At 48.9% G+C, this 23,499-nt stretch overlaps 1 protein-coding gene across 2 annotated transcripts in view; it reads left to right on the top strand.

Annotated features, from left to right (window-relative positions):
* The window catches only part of Slx9 (SLX9 ribosome biogenesis factor), a 28,349-nt gene extending 5,075 nt beyond the window's left edge, over positions 1–23,274 (top strand). Inside the window, exons 3-6 of one of the 2 annotated variants that reach the window (XM_051186976.1) lie at positions 9,268–9,336; positions 15,306–15,453; positions 21,859–21,927; positions 22,984–23,274. In XM_051186976.1, the coding sequence (XP_051042933.1) occupies positions 9,268–9,336; positions 15,306–15,453; positions 21,859–21,927; positions 22,984–23,107 (410 nt within the window). In that variant the 3' untranslated portion in view covers positions 23,108–23,274. The remainder of the gene's footprint in view (positions 1–9,267; positions 9,337–15,305; positions 15,454–21,858; positions 21,928–22,983) is intronic. The other variant, XM_051186977.1, reaches the window with a different exon arrangement.
* The last annotated feature ends 225 nt before the right edge of the window (positions 23,275–23,499 follow it).

The following is a 23,499-nucleotide window of genomic DNA, read 5'->3' as shown; positions in this document are numbered from 1 at the left end:
CAGGACTTCATCTGCCCCCCACAGTCTGCTCCATAACCTGCTGGTTTCAGAGGTGCAAGCAGTGCCTGTGGGTGTTTTTCTGCCTGCGTCGTTGTAACACCTCCTGCTCCATGCCTCATCCTTGCCCAGGACTGACTCAGAAATAATTCCACACTTCAGGTTCAGGAGCTGAGGTAGCTACAACTGGTGTGGACCTAAGGAGGATAGACAACTGCCATGACCCCATGCGTACACACAGGCTGCCCTATCACATATAGGCTTGTAGCCCCAGGAGGCAGTAGTACCTTTGTCCTTGTGAGTAATTTGCTGGTGTCATCTCTCATCCTTCTCTTGGTGCCATGTTCCCCTGAGCTTGCTGTCCTGTAATGGGCAAGATCTCTGCCTCCTGGGAGGTGCTGGGTCCAGCAGCTGTGCTGTAGGGCTCCTGATCTATGTGTCCTTATCCGTCGGGAGGGGTAAGGCTGATCCAGAGGTCTCTCCCACCCCCAGCCAATAAACCCAGCTTTGTCCTATGGGCTAGAGGGTCTTCCCTGTGGGATCCCGAACCCCCATGGGAGGTGGTTCACGGCTCCCCTGCCTGCTCTTTCTGCGGGGTGAAGGAGTTGTGGCAGACACCAGTGAGCATCCTTCCTCCCACCCCTTCTTGCACGTGGTGTATTACCTGATGTAGTCTGCTTGAGCTGGTACAGTGAGCCTGGGCATGACACTACCTAGCAGATGGTCATGGTATGCTGTCCGGCACCTGTCTTTATTGACCTTGGACATGAAGCTAAAACTTGGTATTGTGCTGTATGGAGGAGACAATCCACAAGCGCATTTTGGAATCTTATTTCCAGGTCTCTGTCCATGCACACTATTGCACAAAGTAAGCTTGGTCCATTTCCAGCTATCATCTATCTGGACCAGATGTGGGCAGGATGAGGCAAGTCCTGCAGAGGAGAGCCAGGGTGGGGCAGGGGCTCCGAGAATGAAGGCTGTGAGAAGTTTGTGACAGCACTGTCAGTGGCCCTTGGTCAGAATGCTGCTGGGTGCAGAGGCCACCAGGAGTTGTGGGGGGAACAGGTCATTAGGAGCCCTATGCGTAGTGAAGTGGCCCAAGAGCTGTGGTGCAGAAAACCCAGAATGCACACTCATGGTCTTCTCAGGCATCATGACAGGTTACAGAGCTCAGGTGGCTGTATCTTTTTAGACCCTCAACCTCCCCTAGGCTGAGCAGAATAAGTGAGTGAGTGAGTGTGACTTTGCAGGGTCCCCCTTCTGTGAGTGCCAACAACCCTTCTGTGAGTACTCACACTGTGGTCAGCAGGGGGCAGCAAAGCTTCATTTCCTTCTTAGTCCTGGATGCCAGTTCCTTGCGTGTACAGAACCCTAGGAGGAGAGTTTCTTCAGGAAGTTAATGACAACTGTGAAGTCAGACTATGACAGAACCCATAGGACACTCTCTTTACTGTTTAAACTCAGCCCCCAGGCTTAGCATGTGCGCATGCCAGTAAATTATGGGAATAAGCTCTAGCAACAAGTCACAGCACAAATTGACCTTGCCTGAAGTGTCATGTGAGTGCTGGCTACTGGGCTATGGGAGAGCAGGAGAGACAAGCCCTTGCTTCTGAAAGTACTCCCTGTGGGGTGCTAGACTGACATATTTATGCACAAATCTTGTTGAGATACCAAATCAGGGTTGACAGACATGGCCCAGTGACTGCTCCTGTGTATCCCTTCCAATGACATTTCTTGGTTCCTCAGCTACCTAGTTGTGGAGTGTGATGCACATGTGCCAGCAGGGAGCCAACTAGGCCTAGATTCTGGCCTACTCATTGCCACTTCGTTCCTGCAGCTTTAGTTTATATGGTACCAGGACCTATCGGATTATCTTTTCAGAGCCCGAGTATAGAAGTTTGCCTGAGCTGGTAACAAAGCAAGGTTTCACCAGTGATAGTGACTGGAACATGTTCCAAATAGCATGACAGGCCAAACTTCCATCAGACTAAAGGTGCCTGTTGGGTCTGAGGCCTTAGACCCAGTCTAAGCATATAGTAGCAGAACATGCAATAGACGGTGGGTGTGGGCTCACTGGACACCCTCACTGCCTGAGTGCTTCCTGTGCTCTGTGGTGGACCATATTGAGTGCCCACCTCTACCTCGTAGGGATTACCCACCTGTGGTGGTGTTGAAGCCCGGGACTGTTGAGGGGCCTGCATCCCTAGGCCCCAAGAATCAGGGTCTGTTGTGTAGGGCTCTTGGGGTCCTGGCATGCTCAGTCCTATGAGACAAGGGAGCATAGTTGGATATGGCCCCTCCACCCTGTCCTGCTGGAGGTCTGGCTCTCTAAGTATGGAGCCAGCCTTGTAGACTGTTGTCGCCCTGTAGCAGATAATTGACCATCAGGGCCCAGCCTTTACTTGGAGTTGTATGAAAAGTAAGTTGTAACCAAGAAGCATCAGTAGAGACACCTGGTTCTGCTTTGAGGTGACCTGCTGAAACCTGGTCCTGTGTGGGTCCTGTGTGTAATGTCATGTTAACTATTCCCCTGTGTTCTCATGGGACCTGCCACATGCTCCCTGATCTGTTTGGAGTCACATGCCCATTTGCTTTCAGGACCCACCTGGTCCTTCAGCCAGTGGGTACTCAGATTGTCATCACTGTACTTTATCCCAAGCCATCTCACCTGGTGGCATGTGACTTCAGTGAGGCGTCATTTCTTCCCAGTGGCTAATGATGGCTCAGAAGCTCTTCTGTCCTTATAGATTACCCCCAGTGATTCAAAACCCTTTAGGGAGGGGAACTCTGTGCCTACCATCTGTCTTATGCAGGGTTGTAGGATACTGGAGGCTGTTTGGCTTTTGGGGGTGTCTGTCCCCTGTTTGGGGTGTTGTGTTCTGGACACTTACTTGCCTCAGGAGGATAGGCAGGAGTGGATGTGTCTGAGTATGTGGGGTGCTGTCTCTAAGCCCAATACTGTGGACCAAATGGCTGGGGCTGTTTTGTGTTCTCGGCATATTTCTGCTGTTTGTGGGGCTTGACTGGCAGTGTTCTGCCAAGGCTTCTGCTCCTCACTCAATGTCTTCTATCAGCAGGTAGGCTAAAGGCAGCTGTTGGTTTGGAGATAAAGCTTTGGGGTGGGGGGGTGGGGGAGACAAGAAGTGGAGAAGCTTGTGTGCACTGTGTGCAGATGTCACACTGTGGTTAGCAGCTCCTGTCCTATTACTGGGCTCTGCCTTTGATCTGACTGTCTCCCATTGGATACCCTTGCCCTGTGTATTTCCCAAATGCCACACAGATAAGACACCTTTTTAGGGCCTTGGCAGCCCCAGTGACTTTGTAGGGTTTTCATGGCCCATTGCTACCCAGATGCCATCTTGAGCCACTGCTTCTCTCCACAGTCAGGAAGCTGAGAGTGATTGTAACGAGTACGGTTTTTCCTCCTGCCGCCGCCTGGTCTTGTCCTGCTGCTGCGCCAGCCCCAAATAATACACAGAGACTCTCTATTTGATATTATACTGTTGGCCAGGTACTAGTTTCTTATTGGCTAGCTCTGTCTTAAGTATTAACCCATTTCTAATGATCTATGTATTTTCACATGGCCTTCTCTTACCGGGGAGGCGGCTGGCGTCCAGATCTCTCCAGACTCTCCATCTTGACTCCTCCTTACTACTTCCTATTTCCTCCTTGTCTCCTAGTCCCTCCTTTCTTCTTTTCCTATTGGCCAACAGTGCTTTATTATTAACCAGTATGAGAAACATATACAGAATGACATCTCCCATCAAGTGATGAATGTTCAGCTCACTTCCTTTTACCTTATGTGGGGCTCCAGCCTGTGGAACGATAGGTACTGCCTGTTTTTAGGGTAGTTCTTCACACCTCAGTTAACCTCATTCAGATGATCCCTTGCAAATAGCCACCACACCCAGCTCTCCCTCCTTTTTAAAGTTTAATTTATTATTATTATATGTGTGCAGTGTATGTGTGTGTATGCACACATGTACAAGCACACAAGCCACCTTATGTGTTTGGAGGTCCTGTGACAACTTGAGGAAGTTGACTATTGCCGTCTGCTGCAGAATCCAGGGTTTGAACTCAGGTCATCAGGTTTGTACGCTGTAGTGAAAATTCTAACTGGTCTTAATAATAAAAACCCAGAATCAGATATAGGAGTTAATACTGAAAATCAGTGAAGCAGAGCAGTCAGCCACTAGTTCTTACCTCTACTGAATCCTCAGACTAAAGGTGCTATCCTGTTCTCAGACTGCTGCCTCAGACTGATTGCTCAGACTGCATGCCATGAGCTCCCGTCTCCTCCCTCCTTATATTCCTTCTGCCCAGCCACGCCACTTCAGTCTCTTACTTCCCTAGTGCTGGGATTAAAGGCGTGTGACTCCTAAGTACTGAGATTAAAGGTGTGAGCCATCACCGCCTGGCTGTTTCTCTTTTAGACTGAATCAAGGTGACTTTGAACTCACAGAGATGCACCTCTTCTGCCTCCTTAGTGCTGAGATTAAAGATGTGTGCCACTACTGGCTGGTGTCTATGGCTAACTAGTGGCTAGCTCTACACTCTGATCTTCAGGCAAGCTTTATTTGTTAAAACACAAAGTTTCACCACACACAGTAAGCACTTTTAGTGCCTGAGCTATCCAGCCACTTCCTTTTTAAACTGTCTCACTCTAGTTCACACTAACCTTGAGTCTTCTTGCCTCAGCCTCTCCAGTGCCGTTTATCTCAGCTGTTTTGTTACAGTAATAAAAAGCTGACCCATGCAGAGTACTTGTCCCTCTCCCTGGATGCTGTGGGTCCTGGGCGGCCCGGGAGGACCAGGTGGTGACATCTGCATCTCTTGTGCTAGGAAGATACTGGTACAGGGTTGACGTTACTGCTGCTCTGGCCCTTCCTGTCTGGCCAGTGGTGATTGGTTTAGGTCTCAGCTGTGTTGCAAGTTTTATTTTAAACATTGTGTTCATCCTTGAGGGTAAGCTGTAGATGGGGGTCATAGTTCTGCAGATGGGCCTGCTCTGCACCTGTTCCAAGTTCCAGTTCTTTGGTAAAGAAGCTCGGGCTGAGAAGTCCTGTCCCAGTATGCCTGCCACCACTGTCACTTTGTCACTCCTCAGAAATGCTTGCTGGGCTCTATCTCCTTCCTTCATGGTGTGAGGGCTGCAGCTGATGCTGTGATAACTGATAGTCAGGGAGAAGCTTGGAAACAGCCACACTTGAAAGCCCTGTTGTCCCGGCCACAGCTAGGGCTGAGCTCCCAGGAGGTTCCCTCGTCTGGGCAGCAGCCATGGCTCATTCTGTGTACTTATTCTAACCAGTACAGGCCAGCTGACATCACGCCATCCCCTTGTCCTCATCATGGAGGCTGCCTGTATCTGTCTGGTTGCTGCCTGATTGTGGACATGTCTTTCTGCCCATGGGGAGTAACCGTAAGCCTGTGCAGAGTCCGATGAAGCGAGGGCAAACATCAGTGCAAGTGCAGTGGGACCCCGAGGGCTGTGTCAGGGTTTCAGCTTCTGCAAGACCTCAGCATTCCAAACCCTTTGCATCTGCGAGAGCAGCCTGTTTGGTTCTGTTTCTCTGGAGCTGTGGAGGGCTCAGAGGGTCACATTCTAGCTAGCATTCTCAGTAGCCAGCTCCGGCATCTTTCATGCTGTGTGGTGCTAGGCCTGTTACTGCGTGGGCCAATTTCCACTGACCTTGGGTGTTGTTTTACTTTGGAGTAATTGCAGAATTACAGAAAGTTGAAAGAATCATCTAAGGAGAATTACTTCCTGGCCCCTGGGATGTCTTACCATTGGGCACACCCCCACCCCACTCAGTGCTGTCTTGGCTGTGCTAGGCCCATTTTTTCTTACAAGCTTCCCTGCATCCCCAGATAACCCCCAAATCCCACCCCCGTCTGACATTCCACATTTAGGCCTTGTTGTCACCTCCCTTGTGGTCTGACATTGCACACATAGTCTTGTGACATCTGCCTAGGGGTGGTTCTGGGGCACACTGGAGTTCAGTGTAGTGCGTTGGATGCTCCATTGTCAGACCTACAGGAGGAGCAAGGACTGAGCCCTGGGCCCTCTTACCCCCACCCCCTCCATAGCCCCATCTCAGACCCAGGCGTGCAATCCCAGCCCTTCCTGCTAGTGGGAAATGAGTGATTAGAGGTGGAGAGCAGGAGGGCAGGTCAGCTCCAGGCTGGAAGCAGGGACACAGCACTTTGGCTGTAACTGTGGGAAGGAACTGAGTGACCAGCTGCCAAGGCTCTGTGCCTGCCCCCTCAGTGAGGGCTGAAGCAGTTTAACAGGGTCTCCAGCTTCCCGAGACAGGACTCACTTCTGCCAGCTTCATCCTTAAGCATGGCAGCTTCTCTGTACTAACCAGGGACATCACGTGCATCAGATGCCAGGAGACCGTGTTTCCTACACATGTTCTTGGGAGCATGTGTCCGGTGCTAAAACCATGTCATCTCTGGGAAAGTCAGTTAAGGCCAAGGGCATGGACCACCTTTGTGTAGTTCTGGAGCAGACTAGCAGTGAACTGACCTTCTCCCCCTCCCCCCCTCCCCCCCCCAGTCCTGGTGTTTTAAATTTCCATCAAGTGGGTTCCAGGTTTATTTCATAGATTTACACATCCCACCAAGAGGCCTTGCTACCCAGTTGCCCGAGGATCTGGGGCTCTGGGGGCCCAGTTCCTTTTTTTTTTTTTTTTTTTTTTTTTTTTTTGCCTCGTACCTAGTTCCAAGTTTAGAGCCACTTATTCATTATAGGCAGGGAGTGCTGCACTGTCTGGGTGGCTCTAGCTGTCCTGAGAGTGGGCTCTGATCATTCTCAGAGAAGAGGCGGCCCCTCTGGTATTGTCCAGGTGAGGCTCCTCAGAGCCAGCCCATCATTGTTCTCAGTGCTGTTTGCTCACACAGACAAAAGGGTCAACTTCTGGTTAATTGGGACAGCTCTAGCTGATGTTACCACAGAGCATGCAGTGTTGAGCCTTGGTTTTCTCCTTTGAAAAATAGGGCCATGTCATCTGGTTCCTGGTGGAGATACAGCCTGTGTTCTTTAATGTCCCCAGGCAAGTGAACATTGGGCCACAGAGAGGCCCTGCCCTCTGCCTGCAGCCATGGCTGGAAGGCATGGGGACTTACATAAGTCGTCTGCCTGGCTGCATGCTCTTCATCACACGAGAAGATAGGCTTTGTCTGGCAGTACACAGACCCAGTGGCTTTGGAAGCTGAACTGTGAGACCCAGTTGTAAGAGGGAGGGCTCGGTTCTCCTGGTCCTCCTTGGCTGGCAGACAGTGTCTTGTCTGTGTGTGGCCTTCCCTGTCATATGGTCCTCATAAGAATACCAGTCAGTAAGATCAGGGCTACCTTGATGACCTCATTTGTAAAGGGGACCTCATTTTATAAAACTGCCTTTACATGTAGACCCTGTGCCTTGAAAAAAAAAGATTTTGTTCTCATTTGTATTACAATGTTGCCTGCATGTATATAAGTGCACCCTATGCATGCATTGCCTGTGGAGGTCAGAAGCGGGTATAAGATCCCTTAATGCTGGAATTACAAATGGTCCTGAACCTGGGCTCTTTGTAAGATCAGCAAGTGCTCTTAACCTCTGAGCCATCTCTTTATACCCAAGACCCGTGTCTTAATTTTGTTTCCTGTTGCTGTGATAAAACTTTACAAAAGCAACCTAAGGAAGGAATGGTTTTGTGTGACTCACAATTCCAGGTTATACTCCCATGGTTCTGGGACAGAAAGGCAACAGGAACTTGAATTAGCTGGTCACATTGTGTCTATAGTCAAGAGCAGAGAGCAACGAGCCAGTGCAGGCATACTAGCTTGCCCTCTGCTTTTTTTTTTTTTTTTTTTTTTTTTGGGGGGGTGTTTGTTGTTCTTTTGCGCAGCTAATGCCTAAGAAACACAAACACGAGACTCAGCCCACGTTTATTGAGTTTATTGAGAGAGGGGAGAAAAAGAGGGGGGTAGCGGTGGCCAACCGAAAGCAGGAGAGAGAGGGAGAGGGAACAGAGAGAGAGAGGAGAGAGAGTCAGAGAGAGCAGAGAGAGACCAGAGAGAGAGCAAAGAGAGAGAAGCACTTGGCGCGCTTGCTTTAAAAGAGGCTTGCACATGCATAACTGAGTCCTGGCTGCCAGGTAAAGCTGACATAGCCATGACACAGCCATGAGCGTCCCGCCCATCGTCGGGGGGGGGGGGGGTCAGCTGGCTGCTAGTTCTTAACAGGGTTGAGATAGGTTTTCTCTGTGTAGTTTTGGAGTCTGTCCTGGAACTCACTCTGTAGACCAGGCTGGTCTTGAACTCGCAGAGATTCTCCTGCCTCTGCCTCCCTAGGGCTGGGATTAATGGCTCCAGCTGCCACGGCTACCCAGCCTGCCCTCTGTTTTTCATTCTGTCTGGAGCTTTTAGCTCTTGCATTGGTGAGGTGGCTCTTCCCACCTCAATCCAAGTAATAAAATCCCTTATAAGCCAACATAATCTAGATGATTTCTCATTGAGACAACCTTCCCATTATGCCCAGTTGGCATTCAGAACTAACCATCTCCCCCTTTCTCCAAAGATAGTCTTATTTCTTTTCCTTCTGAACAAATGTTTTGAGACAAGGTCTCACTTTGTAGCTGAAATTTACATTGTAGCCTGAGCTGGCCTCACACATGGGGTATTTCTCCTCCCTCAGCCTCTTGAGAGCTAGGATTATAAGAGACATGAGCTTCCATGCCTGGCTGCCTGCCATTCCATTCTAAAGAACCAAGAGTTAGCACCACCGCACATGGATTTGGAACACAGTTCAGCCCTTACAGTAGGGATGTGCCAACTCATCATAGTGGGTTATCTGAGGCCAGGAGCACAGGGAAGAGAGGACAAAACCAGGCAGGTGAAGCTACCACCAGTCAAGAGAGGGTGGAGAGCCAGAGATGAGAAGCTGTGGGCTGGTGTTCAGTGATGGGAGGTTTCCCAGGGACTTTGTTCTCAGGTTTTGTGTCCTAAAGCTGGCAAGCAAGGTGAAGGTGTGTCATGTCCAGGCCCTGGGGTTGGCACCCAGGCAACCTCACATTACCCCAAATATACTGGAGGCCCAGCCCAGCTTGGATAGTTTCATATCAGTGTTCCAACATAGGGACCCACTGCTGAGTGGAGCCTTGAGGCTGAAGGTGTGAGCATGGTCAGCCTGCCTTGTCCTTGGTCTTAGCCTCTGCAGGGGTGAAGGGACCTGGGCTGAACAGACACAGTTGGACCTCACTACTCACTCATGTGTTCTCTCTCTTCAGGTACAGAGCCAAAGAGCATTTTGCCCAAGAAGGAAAAACTGAGGCTTCGCCATGAGCGATGGCTACAGAGTAAGTTCATGTCCTTATCGTCTTGAGTTAGCCACACTTGCCCCAGACGCCTGTGCCACATGGCTGCACTCTGCCCCATGGAATCTGGTCATGTCCTTGTCCTCATAGACTCTGATGGGACCCATGGGGAGCTCACTAGGAAGCATTAGAGGCAGCACTCAGTGGCTGGCTTCACTCGGCCAAATAGAGGGAGTCAGCAACAGGGCATCATGAGGTAGTCTGTCTCCATGTGGGCATAGAACTGCGTGAGCCTCTTGGAACCTCCTTGCTTCTTCTGTAGAAACCCATCTTGAAAGTTGTCCTCTGTCCCTTTGGGACAGGGTCTGTCTGGGGTTCCATGATGATAGCTTTAACCATACAGGTAACATGTTCATCTGTGGGGTCAAATCTCCACACAAAAAAGGTCAACCTGTCTGAAAGTTTTTCCAGGTCTGGCTGAGGTTGGTTGTTACTTTATAATGGTGTTTTATTGCTCAGGCTAGCTCAACTCCCTGGGTAGATAGCCAAACCAGACCTTGAATTCCTGGTCTCCGTGCCTGTCTTGAAGGTATAGAATTGCAGGAGTAAGGCAGCTCGCCTGGCATGTCTGAGGTTGGGTTTGGTCCTGGTCTCTCAGTCAGGCATCTGGAGCAGATGGAGCAGCTCTCCCTCACTCCCTTCCCTTCCTGTACTAGGTAGTTTTTTGTTTTTTGTAATGTTGATTATGTGTGACTTTTCCTAAACATTTTCCTGTGTTTACTTGAAAATCACAAAGATTACTTGGTATTTTTTTTTTTTTCTTAGCTGTTATTTTTTTTGGTGTGATTCTGCCAGCTTTGGGAGTTAAGTTGAAACATTTTCATCCTTATGTTCTTGCATGTTTAAATATGATTTATCTTTTTTTTTTTTTCTTGAAAATAAGGTAATTTTTCTCAAGTTTTTTCTTGAAAACCTTAAATAAAAGGGTGTATTTGGAAGCAGTATTTATAGATGGCCAATTTCCTCAGTGATTACTAGTTTTATATTTTGTTACTTTTTGGGTGGGTTTTAAAGACATAGACTGCTCTCTTCTCTTTCTCACAATTCTTAGCTAAAGACTAGGTGGTGTATTCTCTGTGGAGCAGGAAATGCAGAGGCTTCAGCTGCAGGACCTGACGGTGTCTGAAGTTTGCTTCTGTGATATGAAACTTTTTGTTCCTGCTGGTCGAGTCTGTTTTAATTGCTCATGATCTCTTCTAGAACAGTCTAATTTCATCAGATCTCAGCCTTGTGTTGTTTCTTCCTCTCTCTGTCTCCCTTCTCCAGCACTGGAGATTGAACCTAGGGTCTTTCTCATGCTAGACAAGTATTCTGCCACTGAGCTACATCTCCAGCTCCTATTCCTCATTGGATACCTTTTTATGTATTTGAGTGTTTGGCCTGCATGCCTGCTGAGGTCAGAAGAAGACACCAGAGCTCCTGGAACTGGAGCTATAATGTGGTGTGTGATCCACATTACTAGTGCTGGGAACTGAATCTGGGTCCTTGGGAAGAGCTGTTAACTGCTTGTCATTTTTATCTGTGTTAGCTTCTGTGTGACTCCCAGGTCTCAGAATACGACAGAGGCTGTGTCTTCAGTTAGCAGTGTACTTCTTTATCTCTCAGCTGCTCATTGGTCCATTCCTGCCTACCCATCAGCATCTTCTTAGAGCAACTCCAAGCAAGTCCGGAGCATTTGTGTTCTTGCACACAAATAGGCTGGCTATTGTTTAGAGCGTCTGTGATCTCTCTGTTCTCTTGTGAAGAGCATGCTTGCCTAGCACAATAGTGACTTCTGATAGCTGCATCTACCACTTGACTGGCAGGATGAGGTGCCATGTCCGGCATGTCTGTGGTTGGTTTGCAGTTGTTCCCTGGGAGTGCACTCACACAGGCGGTACTCTGCCTTCCTGCTAGGCCACACTACTTGCAGCAGTGGCCAAGCCTGTGGCCAAGAGGCATCACACTGTCCATGTCCATCATTGCTGCCCTGTCTCCTGTTGATGGATATCTGCCTTTCCATCTTGTCTGGAGTGAATAAGGCTGTGTGAGCATTCGTTCCAGTCTTTCTGTGGACATGTTTTTACTCCTCTTATGTAAATACTTAGGAATGGAATGTTGGGTCATAGGGCAGGTGTATGTTTAGTTTTATAAGCAACTGCCAGACATTTTTCTGAAGCAGCCGTTCATGTGCGCTCCTCCAGCAGCATAAGTGCCTTGGCCCACACAACCGTGCCGACCAGTGGTGTGTTTGTGTGTGTGTCTTCAGGTTTGTGTCTTTAATAGTCTATCTGGTGACATGGGCTAACATCTCATGGCATGCAGGTCTTTGTTCTGTGGAAGAGTGCTGTCATGTGTGTACATCTTTGTAGTTCATCTTCAGTGAAGTTTATTTTTCTCAGGGTGCTTTTTGTATTACTGAGCTTCGGGATTCTCTGTGCGCTCTGAGGACCTAATGGCCCTGATCAGCCATGTGTTCTGGGGACCTGCTGGCCTTGGTCAGCCGTGTGTGTGGTATTCCTTGCAGACTGTCTTGCCCATTTTCTTTCTTTCTTTCTTTCTTTAAAAATAATTTATTTATTTTATGTGCATTGGTGTTTACATATATGCCTGTGTGAGGGTGCCAGATCTCCTGGAATTGGAGAGTTACAGATGGTTGTGAGCTGCCATGTAGGTGCTGGGAACTGAACCTGGGTCCTCTGGAAGAGCAGCCTGTGTTCTTAACCTCTGAGTCATCTCTCCAGCCCCCACCCATTTATTTTCTTAACTTTTTTTTTTAAATTTCTGACAGTGTTTCTCTGTAGCCTTGGCTGTCCTGGAACTCACATTGTGGATCAGGCAAGCCTTGTACTCAGAGAGTTCTGCCTCTGCCTCCCAGGTGCTGGGATTAAAAGCGTGTGCCACCATTGCCTAGCCTTTTTTTTTTTTTTTTTAATTTTTATTTTTATTACAAACATTTAATTTCAAAAAATCTAACCCATATTTCCTTTTCTGTGTGGTTACAATGTGTTTTGTTTAAGAAAGCCTTGCCTAGGTTGATCTCTTTGAGTTCGAGCCCAGCTTGGTCTACATAATGAGTTCCAGAATAGCCAGAGCTCGATAATAGACTCTGTCTCAAAAATAAACAAACAAAACCCCCAAAAGAGCACCTAACCTGGAGTCACTAAGATGTTCCGTTTTCCCTGTTGAAAGTCCCCAGCCTGGCTGATCCTTGGGTGTGGTCTACCCTGAAATGGCAACTGTCTGCTGTGAGTTGGTAGGTAGTCCTGCTATATATATAGTCTGATACAGACTGTTGCTCTCTGGATTATTGTTTTGAAAGTCACGTGGCTTTCCTCCATTCTATGCCTGTGCTGTGATCACAGTAGTTCCAGCAGGCAGATGGCACACAAGGCCTTCTCTGTTCCTTTGTCTTAGGATGCTCTGGGTATTCCTGGTTCTCAGCCTGTCCATTTAATTTTACTGTTACCTTTCACTTTCCTTAAAGACAATAGCAAAAACTTAGAGGGATTATGATCCAGGTTTCATAGAGTCTGTAGGTCCACTTCAGGAGGGTTTGTTACCAACCCTGAATCAAGTCTAAGAACAGGATATGTATCATTGGTCTGTTTTTTTAGTTTCCATTATCAGTGTTGTAGATGTTCTCCCCCGCCTCTGTGTGTGTGTGTGTGTACCTTTAACAGTATCACTCATTGCTGTCACTGTGAGGAACTGTCCCAAGCTTTACCCTTGTCCTGTCCCTTGATCCTTTTTCTCCACTCTGCCTGTGGACTTGACCTCCTCAGTGCCAGATCCCTGAGGAATGGTCTCCTCCTCAGAACAGTGTGTTTTGATGATGGCCCTTGAAAGTCTGTGGTCTCATCAGTCTTTCCTGCTTCAGGTGTCCTCTGGGACTGCGTGCCACAGCACCTACAGCTCAACTCCCCACACACAAGGTTACCACACTTGCCATGCCCATCTGATGCTCGGCAGCTCAGAGGTAGCATCTCATGGCTGTGATTTCCTTCTCTGGATGCAGCGGCGCTGCTAGACTTTGCTGTGTTTGGGCTTTTGGTGGTTTTCTGCTTATTTAGTCTCCAGTAAGTGAGTGAGGGGCAGTGGGTACAGCCACTGCTCTGTCTCTATCTGGACTCTGCTCTAGACTCTATTCTTGTTTATTTTGACGGTTTGTAGACCTGCTTTATGCCTTCCTTCCTTCCTTGTTCTGTTAAAAATAATGTTTTGTTCACATTGAGACTTATGTTTGGAGACAGGGTCTTGAATATCCTGGATGGTCCTGGAGACCTTTATTTCTCCCCCGTCTCTGACGTTTGAGGGTTTTGGTTTTATTTTATTCACTTAAGAATAGGATTTAGATTACTTTCCAAGCTCAGCTTGAAAAAAGTGCTGATGCAGTGTGGTTAGGGATTGAGGCTGGACACATCTGCCTCGACCCCCACCATTTTGCTGCTGCTTCTTCTGCCTCTGTCGCTGCCTCTATGGTAGCAATAAGCTGCCATATGGGAGTATAAGAGATAGCGGTCAGCTCTGCTATCTTGTTGAGTTCAGTAGAAATGGGATATTTGCTATCTTTGATCTGTTTATGGTTTTGTTGTAACTTTTACCATGAGTAGATAGTTTTACCACATCTCTTCTGGTACATCCAGTGACCAGGTTTTCCCCTTTTAGTCAGCATTGCCAGAGGTCATGGTGGGTTACAACAGCTTCCAGATACCAAACTATCCCTGCATACCCTGGGTCACCCTGTTTGGGCATCTATCTCTGGCTTGTGTGTGACTGGTCTGAGTGTCTTCCTCAGCCTTTCTCTCCTTTCTCTGAGTCTGCCAGGTATGCGTGTGTGAGAGAGAGGCCCCTAGCGTTTCTTTCTATCAGGGAAGTTTAGCCCCTAGACTTTGGCTCAGAGAAGTGGGACTGATTTTGATGAGGTACTAAGTGAATTGTTTGCTCTGTTCCAGCCAGACGGAAAAACAAAACAAAGCAAAACACCAAATTTTCACTTTATGAATCCACAGAGTCTCTCAGGCTGCATTGGGCAGAGGGCATGGAGGGCTGTCTTTGCCTTGGGGAGAAGTGATAGACCCTGCTATATTGGACCTGCCTGGGGTAGGTCAGGTGGACCAACTGTAGGCGATGGCAGAGTCGCCCGTGCCTTGCTGAGGGGTAAGCTGTTGGTTCTTTACCCCCTCTGTTAGGGTAACTGCATGTTTGAAGTATCTAAATAAAGGTCCTTGTGTTGCTATGTTACCCAGAGAGAGTGGGGCTTTGTCCTAGAACCGCATACACCCCACAGCCACATGCGGGCAAATAGCAAGGTGAAGTACTTGTAGTATTAGCAATTTGGATTTAAATCCATCTTTTGAAGAAAAAAATCAAATCCCAAGGCTGTGCCCTGCAGTGAACTTTCTCTTACTTCAGTGCTGTGTTTGCATCCCACCTGGTCACCCACCCTGCTGCTCCCTGTTGTTCCCTGTGGCTGTCAGTTCCTTCCCATGAGACCATTCTCTCCATCTCTCAGTCTCAAGGAGGTACCACATTGTTCTAGATTGCCAGGATAAAAAGGACATTGTGGCGTCTCAGTAAGTGACCCACGGAAATGGAGCCTAGGGCCTGCATCTGCCCTCTGTCCCTGTGCCAATTCCCCCACCCCCATGTCTGTGTGCCCAGGCACTGCACTGTGCCCCTTACAGAGGAGGCGGTCCCCTGTGCTGCAGTTCCAAGCTCATAGTCAGCCCTGTAATTAAAATGTGCCTCTGTGATTAAGAAGAAAAAAATAACTCAGAGCTGGCCCACCCCCCGAGTCTTTAGGGGTGCAGAGCAGATGACAGCGGGGAAATAAAGAATACTTCTGCTCTGTGGGAACAAGTAGGCCCCAGGGTGCACGCAGCTTAGTGGGTGCCTTGGCATCGGTGGCCTCGGGTGGGGGCGCTGGGCAATGGGGTTTAATTGGCATGAACTCCTGTCTCTCCCCTCAGAAATTGAAGCCATTAAGCTGGCTGAGCAGAAGCTCAAGGAGGAACGAAGGCGCAGGGCCACAGTGGTGGTAGGCGACCTGCACCCCCTGAGGGACGCCCTACCTGAGCTGCAGGAACTGGAGACTAGCTGGCAGCAGCAAACCAGATGGTGAGTGTCTGGCACTGGCCATCTCTTACAGAGCTGTGGTCTACCCTGGATCCCCACAGCCCTGCATTCAGGGGGGGAAGGGAGGGATCAATTGTGGTCTATGCAAGCTCCCATCTCTGCAAGGTGAGTGAGTCAATACTCAAGCCACGCATGGCCCAGAGAGCCTCACCCTTGAATGTAGTGACTGTTGTGAAAGGAACACCCAGACTTACTCCTGGTGGCAGCCTGGCTAGCCCATCGATGTGTGTTCCCTCATGCCTTGTTTCTGCTGCCTCAGGTTCCCGCCTATACGTGCAGTCAGGCACAGGCCTTATGGCCACTGCTATGCATCCACTGATTTTCCTGCTCCCCTTGCAGACGGCTCTTGACATCCCGTTCTCAGTCCTTCACCTGCCACCCGTGTCCCTCCCTCCCCTGGTCCCCACCAAGGATTGACTGTCTGTACTTGGGCACCCTGTGGGGAGACCTCAGAGAGTGGGCATGGATCCCACACAGTCCTAAGTGTGTCCATCTTCTCTGCAGTGAAAAGATGAAGAATGGGCTATCAAAAGTGCAGAGAGCTGAGCTTTGGGCCAGATGGAGGAGCTTCAGGGCTCTCTGCTCATAGTTGTGGGACTTTCAGTGTTTATGTCATTACCGGTTTGTTTATCATTATTGTCATTATCATTACTGAGGGTGATGGCAAAGCGGGTGAGACATGGTCTCGCTCTCCAAACTGGTCTGTAACTCACTGTGTAACTCAGACCAACCTTGAACTTAATGCAGTCCTCCCGCCTCAGCCTTCTAAGTGTTGGGATTACAGATGTGAGCTACCACAGGAGGCTTGTTACTTCTTATTTTATCTTTTTAAAAAAATAATTATTTTTCCTACTGAATTTTCATCTGAGAATAAAGCAGAGGTTACGTGCACTTCATCTGTGAGCCCTCACCCTTATTGTGGGGCAGGTGGATGACATGCTATAGAGCCAGACGGCCAAGGGCTAGGTTCCCAAGATGGAACACCCATTGTGCTCAGGCCAGACTGGGCGCTGACACAAGGTCAAGACTCAACAGCCGAGCAGAGCCAGCGATGCAGATTCCATTTCTGTTTCTTAAGCAAAAAAATGTGACCTTGGTCAAGGGTCCCTTCCCTCTTTATAGTTTCTCATCTGAAAAATGTGCTTGGGGCTCCCAGAATGGGGGGAGCTGCACAAACAGCCCGCTCTACCAGCCCAGAGAGGAATGTGTTGGGGCTGTGTGTCTGCTCAGGACTGTTTTAGTTGTGACAAGAAGGCTCCCATCGTGCCCAGCCCTGATGCTTTCACACGTGTACCCAGTACGCTTGCCTCACACTAAATTTAAAGCAGGGGATCGAGGAGGCATCTCAGTCTATCAGGTGCTTGCTGTGCACTTTTGTTGGCTTGAGTTCAGATCTCCAGCACCCATGTAAAAGTCTGGACACAGCCTCTTTAACCCCGGTGCCACGTGGGTGGAAACTGCAAGATTCCTAGAGCTCTTTGGTTAGCTAGCATAGCCAGAGTGATGAGCTCCAAGTAAAGTGAGGAAGGGCTGTTGAAGAAGATGCCAGATGTTGACCTCTGGCCTTCACATGGGCATACACACACTCACATACATATGCATACTACGTGGATGCACACCACAGAATGAAATAGTAATTTACAGGAGGGAACTTGACCTGTAGTTCTCCTGTTTCCTTAGGCTCCTCCTGGTTGTGAGCTTTTCAGACTGAGGCAGGAAGTTTTGGGGAACAGAGGCTGGGGTTTAGACAGGGTTTCTCTGTGTAGCCCTGGCTGTCCTGGAACTCGCTCTGTAAACCAGGCTGACCTCTAACTAAGAGATCCACCTACCTCTGCCTCCTGAATGCTGGGATTAAAGACATGTGCTAACCACCACCCAGCAACTTAAGTGTTTTTGTTTTTATCACCCCCTCCCCCATTAAAGTATGTCCATGCTTTCTTGAGGGTAGAAAAGACCTGGGTTGCCAGAAGCTCACACAGACTGCAGCCATCTTCATGACATTATCCAGTCACACACTACTAGCCTAACTCATCACTGAACCACCCTGTGCAAGTGTGTTTCCCAGGAATCTCATTGTGCTGGGTTCTGTGGTTCTGTCCCCTTCCACTCTGTGCCTTTGGGAAGGAAGTGGCTGCACTGGGCCCAGGGTGGGGAGCTATGCTCCCTCTCCTCAGGGACAGGGTCTGTGGAAGAGGAGCTTTGCCTCTTCTCTGAGTATTTACCCATCAGTTCTCGCAGGCTGAGTGTCTACTTTGTGCTTTGGGCTGTCATCCAATACTTCTTCGTTTATTGCTGAATTGTTCCAGCGGTGGCCAGCAGCATTTCTTTCCGTAGATCCCAGATGGCTCTGATCTATCTGCCTGTCTGTGGGATGGGTGTGTCTGAGTGCTTCCTCACCTCCTGATGTCAGCAGATCCTGGGAGCTCACCTGGGGCATCTTCTGCCTGGTCTTGGTACCAGGCTTTTCTTCAAGGAAATTGATGCCAGGTAGCGGGATCTGAGGCTGGAGTGCTGGTCACTCTAGAGTCTTACTTCTAACAGAGCAGATGCATGTCAACCTGATCAATTGCACTTGGAGTTAGGAGAGCATTACCAGGCTGTCCTCACTGGCAACTACTAGATGTACTCCACTTTGGTGATTCTGGAAGGATTCAGAGGTCTTAGAGAGAGCCGTTATATCATGGTCGTGTTTGTACAGTAAAGGGAAGAGACACACGGTAGAGCATGGGAGTCCCAGAGACTGAGCTGAAGTCAGGATGGGAGACTTACCCAGCACTAAGGACTGCAGCTGGGAATGTTCACCATGCCAGTGACTGACTTTGGCCACTCTTCTCCATACCTGTACTCTGCTAGGCCCTTAACTGGCCTTTGGGGGTTCAGGCTCCAAGTATCTCTTTACTATGTTAAACTAGCTTTGTCCAGGGCATTGCTCTTCCCAGTAGGAAGGAAGGTGCTATAGCTAGATGGCCACATTTTCTGCCCACCACAGCCATATCCCCCTTGTCTTAGGCTCCAAGGGACTTTATCTGGGACAGTCCCATGACTCTCTCCCATACCGCCATTATCTGGTCTACTGTAAGTTCATGGTGTGGCCTAGTACTTTTGCATGGCAGAGTGGCCTAAGGGTCTTCACAGTACCCTCCAGGGCTCCCCTGTATTGGCTGTTCTCACTGGAGCTAGGCTGGAGCGTCTACAAGATTCCTGAGGTAGACTGTAGACCATGTTGTCGCTAGCCAGCCTTCTCATGAGGGATAAATTTCTCTCAAATAGGCTGGCTGTGGTGGTGCATGCCTTTAGTCCCAGTATTTGTGAGCTCCCATGAGACAGGCAGATCTATAAGTTTGAAGATAACCTGATCTACAGAGCAAGTTTCAGGACAGCCAGGGCTACAGAAAGCCCCTGTCTTTAAAAACAAAAACAAGACAGTAAAAAGAAAGGAAATCTCTACCTAAGGCTTATGCTTTTCTTACTCATGATGCCTTGTTTGTTTGTTAGTTTGTTTTTCTTGACAGGGTTTCTCTGTGTAGCTTTGGAGCCTGTCCTGGAACTCATTCTGTAGATTAGGCTGGCTTTGAATTCACAGGGGTCTGCTGGCCTCTGCCTCCCAAGTGTGGGATTAAAGGTGTGTGCCACTATGCCCTGTTCCTGGGAAGGTTTCATATGGCTCCAAGTACATAGGTTTATAAGGTAGCTATACAGATCAACCACTGACAGAATAAATCATAAGTAAGAAATGTATTTTAAAACAGTCCTGTGGGATACATATAATTTTACCATTATTAAATATGAAAACATTGTATACTGATGATATGAATATGCTTATTTAACATAAAGAATCAAATCTTGGGCTAAAGAAATGGTTCAGTGATTTAAGAGCACTTGTTGCAGAGGGCCCTGGTTCAGTTCCCAGCACCCGTGCTGAATGACTCAACAACCACCTGTGACTCTAGCTCCAGGGGATCTGATGGCCTCCATGGGCACCTGAGCTCATGGCATTCACTTACAGACATATACATGTACACAAAAGTAAAGTAAAAAGAGAATAAATCCTGACTCTACATTTGATACTTAAGGATGTCAGGTATCTTTAGTGTTTTTCATAGTTGATCAGTGTTTTTATTTTTAATCATTAAGTGCTAAGAATGATGCCTCACATAGTAAACATACATGTGGCAAAAGTATGTATAGGGAGGGTTTTAAGAATTGCTGGAAATTATGTCCTAACTCCTCCCAAATTTTCATTTAATCATTATTTATTATGAAACTCAAGCAAGCAACACAAATAGCAATTTTTTTCTTTTAAATTTCTTTGTTATTTATTTTATATTCTGGCTGCATTTCCCCCCCCCCCCTCCATCCTCTCCTCTCAATCCCTCCTCCTCACCCCCCTCTATTCCCACCCCCAATCCACTCCTGTTTGGGAAAGGACAGGTCTCCCATGAGTATCAACAAAACATGGCATATCAAGTTACAATAAGACTAAGCACCTCCCCATGTGTTAAGGCTGGGCAAGGCGACCAGTATGAGTAGGGTCCCAAAAGCCAGTGAAAGAGTTGGAGACAGCTCCTGCTCCTGCTATAGGAGTCCCACAAGAGGTCAAGCTACATAACTGTCACATATATGCAGAGTACCTAGGTCAGTCCCATGCAGCCTCCCTGGTTGTGGGTTCAGTCTCTGTGAGCCCTATGAGCCCAAATTAGTTGATTCTGTGAGTTTCTTGTGATGTCCTTGACCCCTCTGGTTCCTACAATCCTTTCTTCCTGTCTTCTGCAGGGTTCCCTGAGCCCCTCCTAATGTTTGGCTGTGGGTCTGCATTTGTTTATCCACCAGTTGCTGGATGAAGCCTCTCTGAAGACAATTGGGCTAAGCACCAATCTGGTCACAGGAGATAACCAGTTAAGACTACGTATCCACTATTGCTAGGAGTCTTAGCTGGACTCATCCTTATAGATTTCAGGGAGATTCCATTGTGCCAGGTTTTTACCTAATCCACAAATGCCCTCCTCCAGTAGTCCCTTTCAATATTCTCCCCATCTGTACCCCCTAACCTCTGCTCATGTTCCCATCCCCACTCACCCTCAGTCCACTTTAAAAAAAAAAAAAAAATCTGTTTCCCCTTCCCAGGGAGATCCACACACCCTTAGGCCCTCCTTGTTATCTATCCTTTCTGGGTCTGTGAATTGTAAATTGTAGCTTGGTTATCCTTATTTTACAGCTAATATTCACTTATGAGCGAGTATATTCCATGCTTATATTTCCTGGTCGGGTTACCTCACTCAGGATTTTTTTTCTAATTCCATCCATTTGCCTTCAAATTTCCTGGTGTCCTTGTTTTTACTGATGAGTGATACTCCATTGTGTAAATGTACCATATTTTCTTTGTTCATTCCTCAATTGAGGGACATCTGGGTTGTCAAACAGCAGTTTATAAGTCAAGGACTCTAAAAAACGCAATGCAGAGACACCCTGAACTGAGACTGAGGTGAAGAAGAGTAAGAACAGGGTGCAAGCCTTTGTTTCCACAGTTGCATTGTTACGCCTCTCTGAGAGCCAGAAACCTTGTACAGGAAGAACCCTGGCACTCCTCCCTGTAACAGTCTTGAATCCTAGCTGAGGAGTCAGGCAGTGCTGGCTGGCATTGCATGCTGGGTACCTTCAGGACCAAGACTGCTATAAAGGTGCCTGATGCAACTCAGACAGACTCTGCCAGAAACATCCTGGATTCATTTTACATTTGGTTCTGAATCTATTTTTGGCTGTTGTGTGTTTGGAAATCTACTAGTTTTAAATTTTTCAGTTATGAAACACTGTATGGGGCTGTGCTCTAGGAAGTTCCCCGTCTGTCTGCCCGTGGAAGAACTCACAGGTTAGTTAGGCTGTGTCCTCACTTCCAGTGTCTGAGTTCAGGATCGCTCCATGCCCATGAATAGAGTTCTAGGCCCAGGCTGCTGCCGCCATACTTAAAGAAGTTCTTGACTGCATTAGGGTGCTCTTCCCCATCATACATACAGCCAGTGGGGCTCTGGGAGCTACCTAGCTAGGTCCCCTGAGGCAGTGTTTCAGTCCAAGCTGGCCTGGAGGCCTTGGCCATCGCTCCTTAGATACTTCTCACACTGTTGGGCAGGTGGCAGACTCGGGATCCAAATGTGATGTCTTTTCCTGAGATGATGCCTTATTGTATCACATGGAACCTTAGGGAGTAAGACAAGACCTTGGATAATGTGCTTGTCAGTTCCAGTAGCCAGGTGACACAGCTCATCTAGATGCAGTCTTCACAACCAGTGTGTTGGGCTCATGAACTCCTGGTAGCAGAGACACTAGGGGCACCACAGAGACTGATTTTCTAGTGAAATGTGTCATACTGACTTGGATTCTCTGTGTCCACAGCAGGGTGACCAGCAAGCCCAGGCCAGTGGAGCTTAGCCGGATGAGCACAGCCCAGAGACAGCAGCTCCTGTGAGTAAACCAGGGTCACCTGGGTCACCATGGCCTTCTTCCTGATCTCCTCATCTACACCCACCACTCCCCCCTCTGAGCCTGCCACCCTCTTCTGACTCCAGAGGGGAGACATTTTTGGGACCAAGAACTTCCTGTCCTGTAGTTAGGCCTTGGGAGCCAGCATCTGGAGTGGAGGCTGGGACATGGCTTTACCGTGGGTTACACACACAGCCCCCACCACTTGTCTCAGTAGCAGTATTGCCCAGTTGGCTGACTGACACTATACTAACATGTGAGCTTGGCCAGGAGTAGCTCTGCCTGCCAGGATGTGCCGCACCCCCACAGCTTCTCTTGCTGCACCTCCAACGTCATCCCCATCTGTCTTAATCACTCATCTGTTGCTGTGAAGAGACACCATGACCAAGGCAGTTCATAATAGGGGCTTGCTTACAGTTTCAGAGGCTTAGTCCATGATCATCAAGGTAAGGAGCAGACAGGCATCGTGTTCAAACTACCACACCTTCTTTGTTGACTGACATTGCATTCAGAAGCAGCACAGGCTGGTGGCTCTAGGCTCTACTGAAGGTGGCCATGCACGGTGCAAGGAAGGATGGGAGGCTGACCACAGGAGCTCTCCAGTGTCTGAGAGGCAGGGTCACTAAGGAAACTATGCCCCCGGAGCTGCCTGTGTCCATAGCTGTGTTGTTGCCCCATTGCTCCGAGTTCTCCACTACACATCTATTTTGGGCTCATTTTGGGGGAGGGCACCTCTTGTATAAGGCAGTCCTCAGGCCATGTGAACTGCCATTGCTGCCTGTTTGTCAGCTTCTGCCTTGGCAGCAGCCCCTAGCACATCCCTCTTCCATCTACTGCTAGGGTGACCCCACCCGGGGTTGATGCACACTCAGCAGCCCGTGTGCCCTTGCCTCCTGCTGGAAGTTTCGAGGCCCTGGCGCTGTACCTAATGCTTCCTCTGGGCCCATGCTGTGTGCTCTAGCCTTGGGCCTGGGCCTGTTGTATGAGTCCCGGGCTTCTTGTTCATCTCGTGCTGACCTCCACTTTCCTTTCTTTCAGTGAGGAAGAAAGGACCCGGTTTCGGGAGCTGCTGGCCAGCCCATCCTACAGAGCCAGTCCCCTGCTGGCCATCGGGCGGCAGCTGGCCCACCAGATGCAGCTGGAAGGTGGCGGACAGCTCTGACCAGGACAGTGTGTGCCATGAGATCCGGGAGACTCGCACGTGGGTAGAGGTGCCAGCAGCTCTTGGATCCTGTCCTGTTCCTGTGTGGCCACCAGACCAGTCTTGAGACCTAGGGAAGGGAAGGAAGAGCTGCTGGTGAGGACAAATAAAGTGATTTATGAACTGTGGCTCCCATGGCCTGGAGCCCTTCTGCGGCTTCACTTCCTTCTCAGAGCCAGCTGCTCCTGCATTTCCAAGGCTGAGCTGACCCTGGGATAGCTGTCCTGGTCCTCTGCAGAACAAGCCCAGGGTCCCCAGCTAGGGGGTCAGAGTTGGGGTGGTTGCTCCTGTGAAGATTTGCAGGGGCTGCACCAGTGTGAAGCTCCGTCCCTGAGACCTTGGCGCTCCTCCCA

The sequence above is a fragment of the Phodopus roborovskii genome, unplaced genomic scaffold, assembly GCF_943737965.1.
Source record: "Phodopus roborovskii unplaced genomic scaffold, PHOROB, whole genome shotgun sequence".
NCBI classification, from domain to species: Eukaryota; Metazoa; Chordata; class Mammalia; order Rodentia; family Cricetidae; genus Phodopus; species Phodopus roborovskii.
The sequence above is the reverse complement of the archived record's forward strand: the minus strand, read 5'-3'. Positions and strand labels throughout refer to the sequence as shown.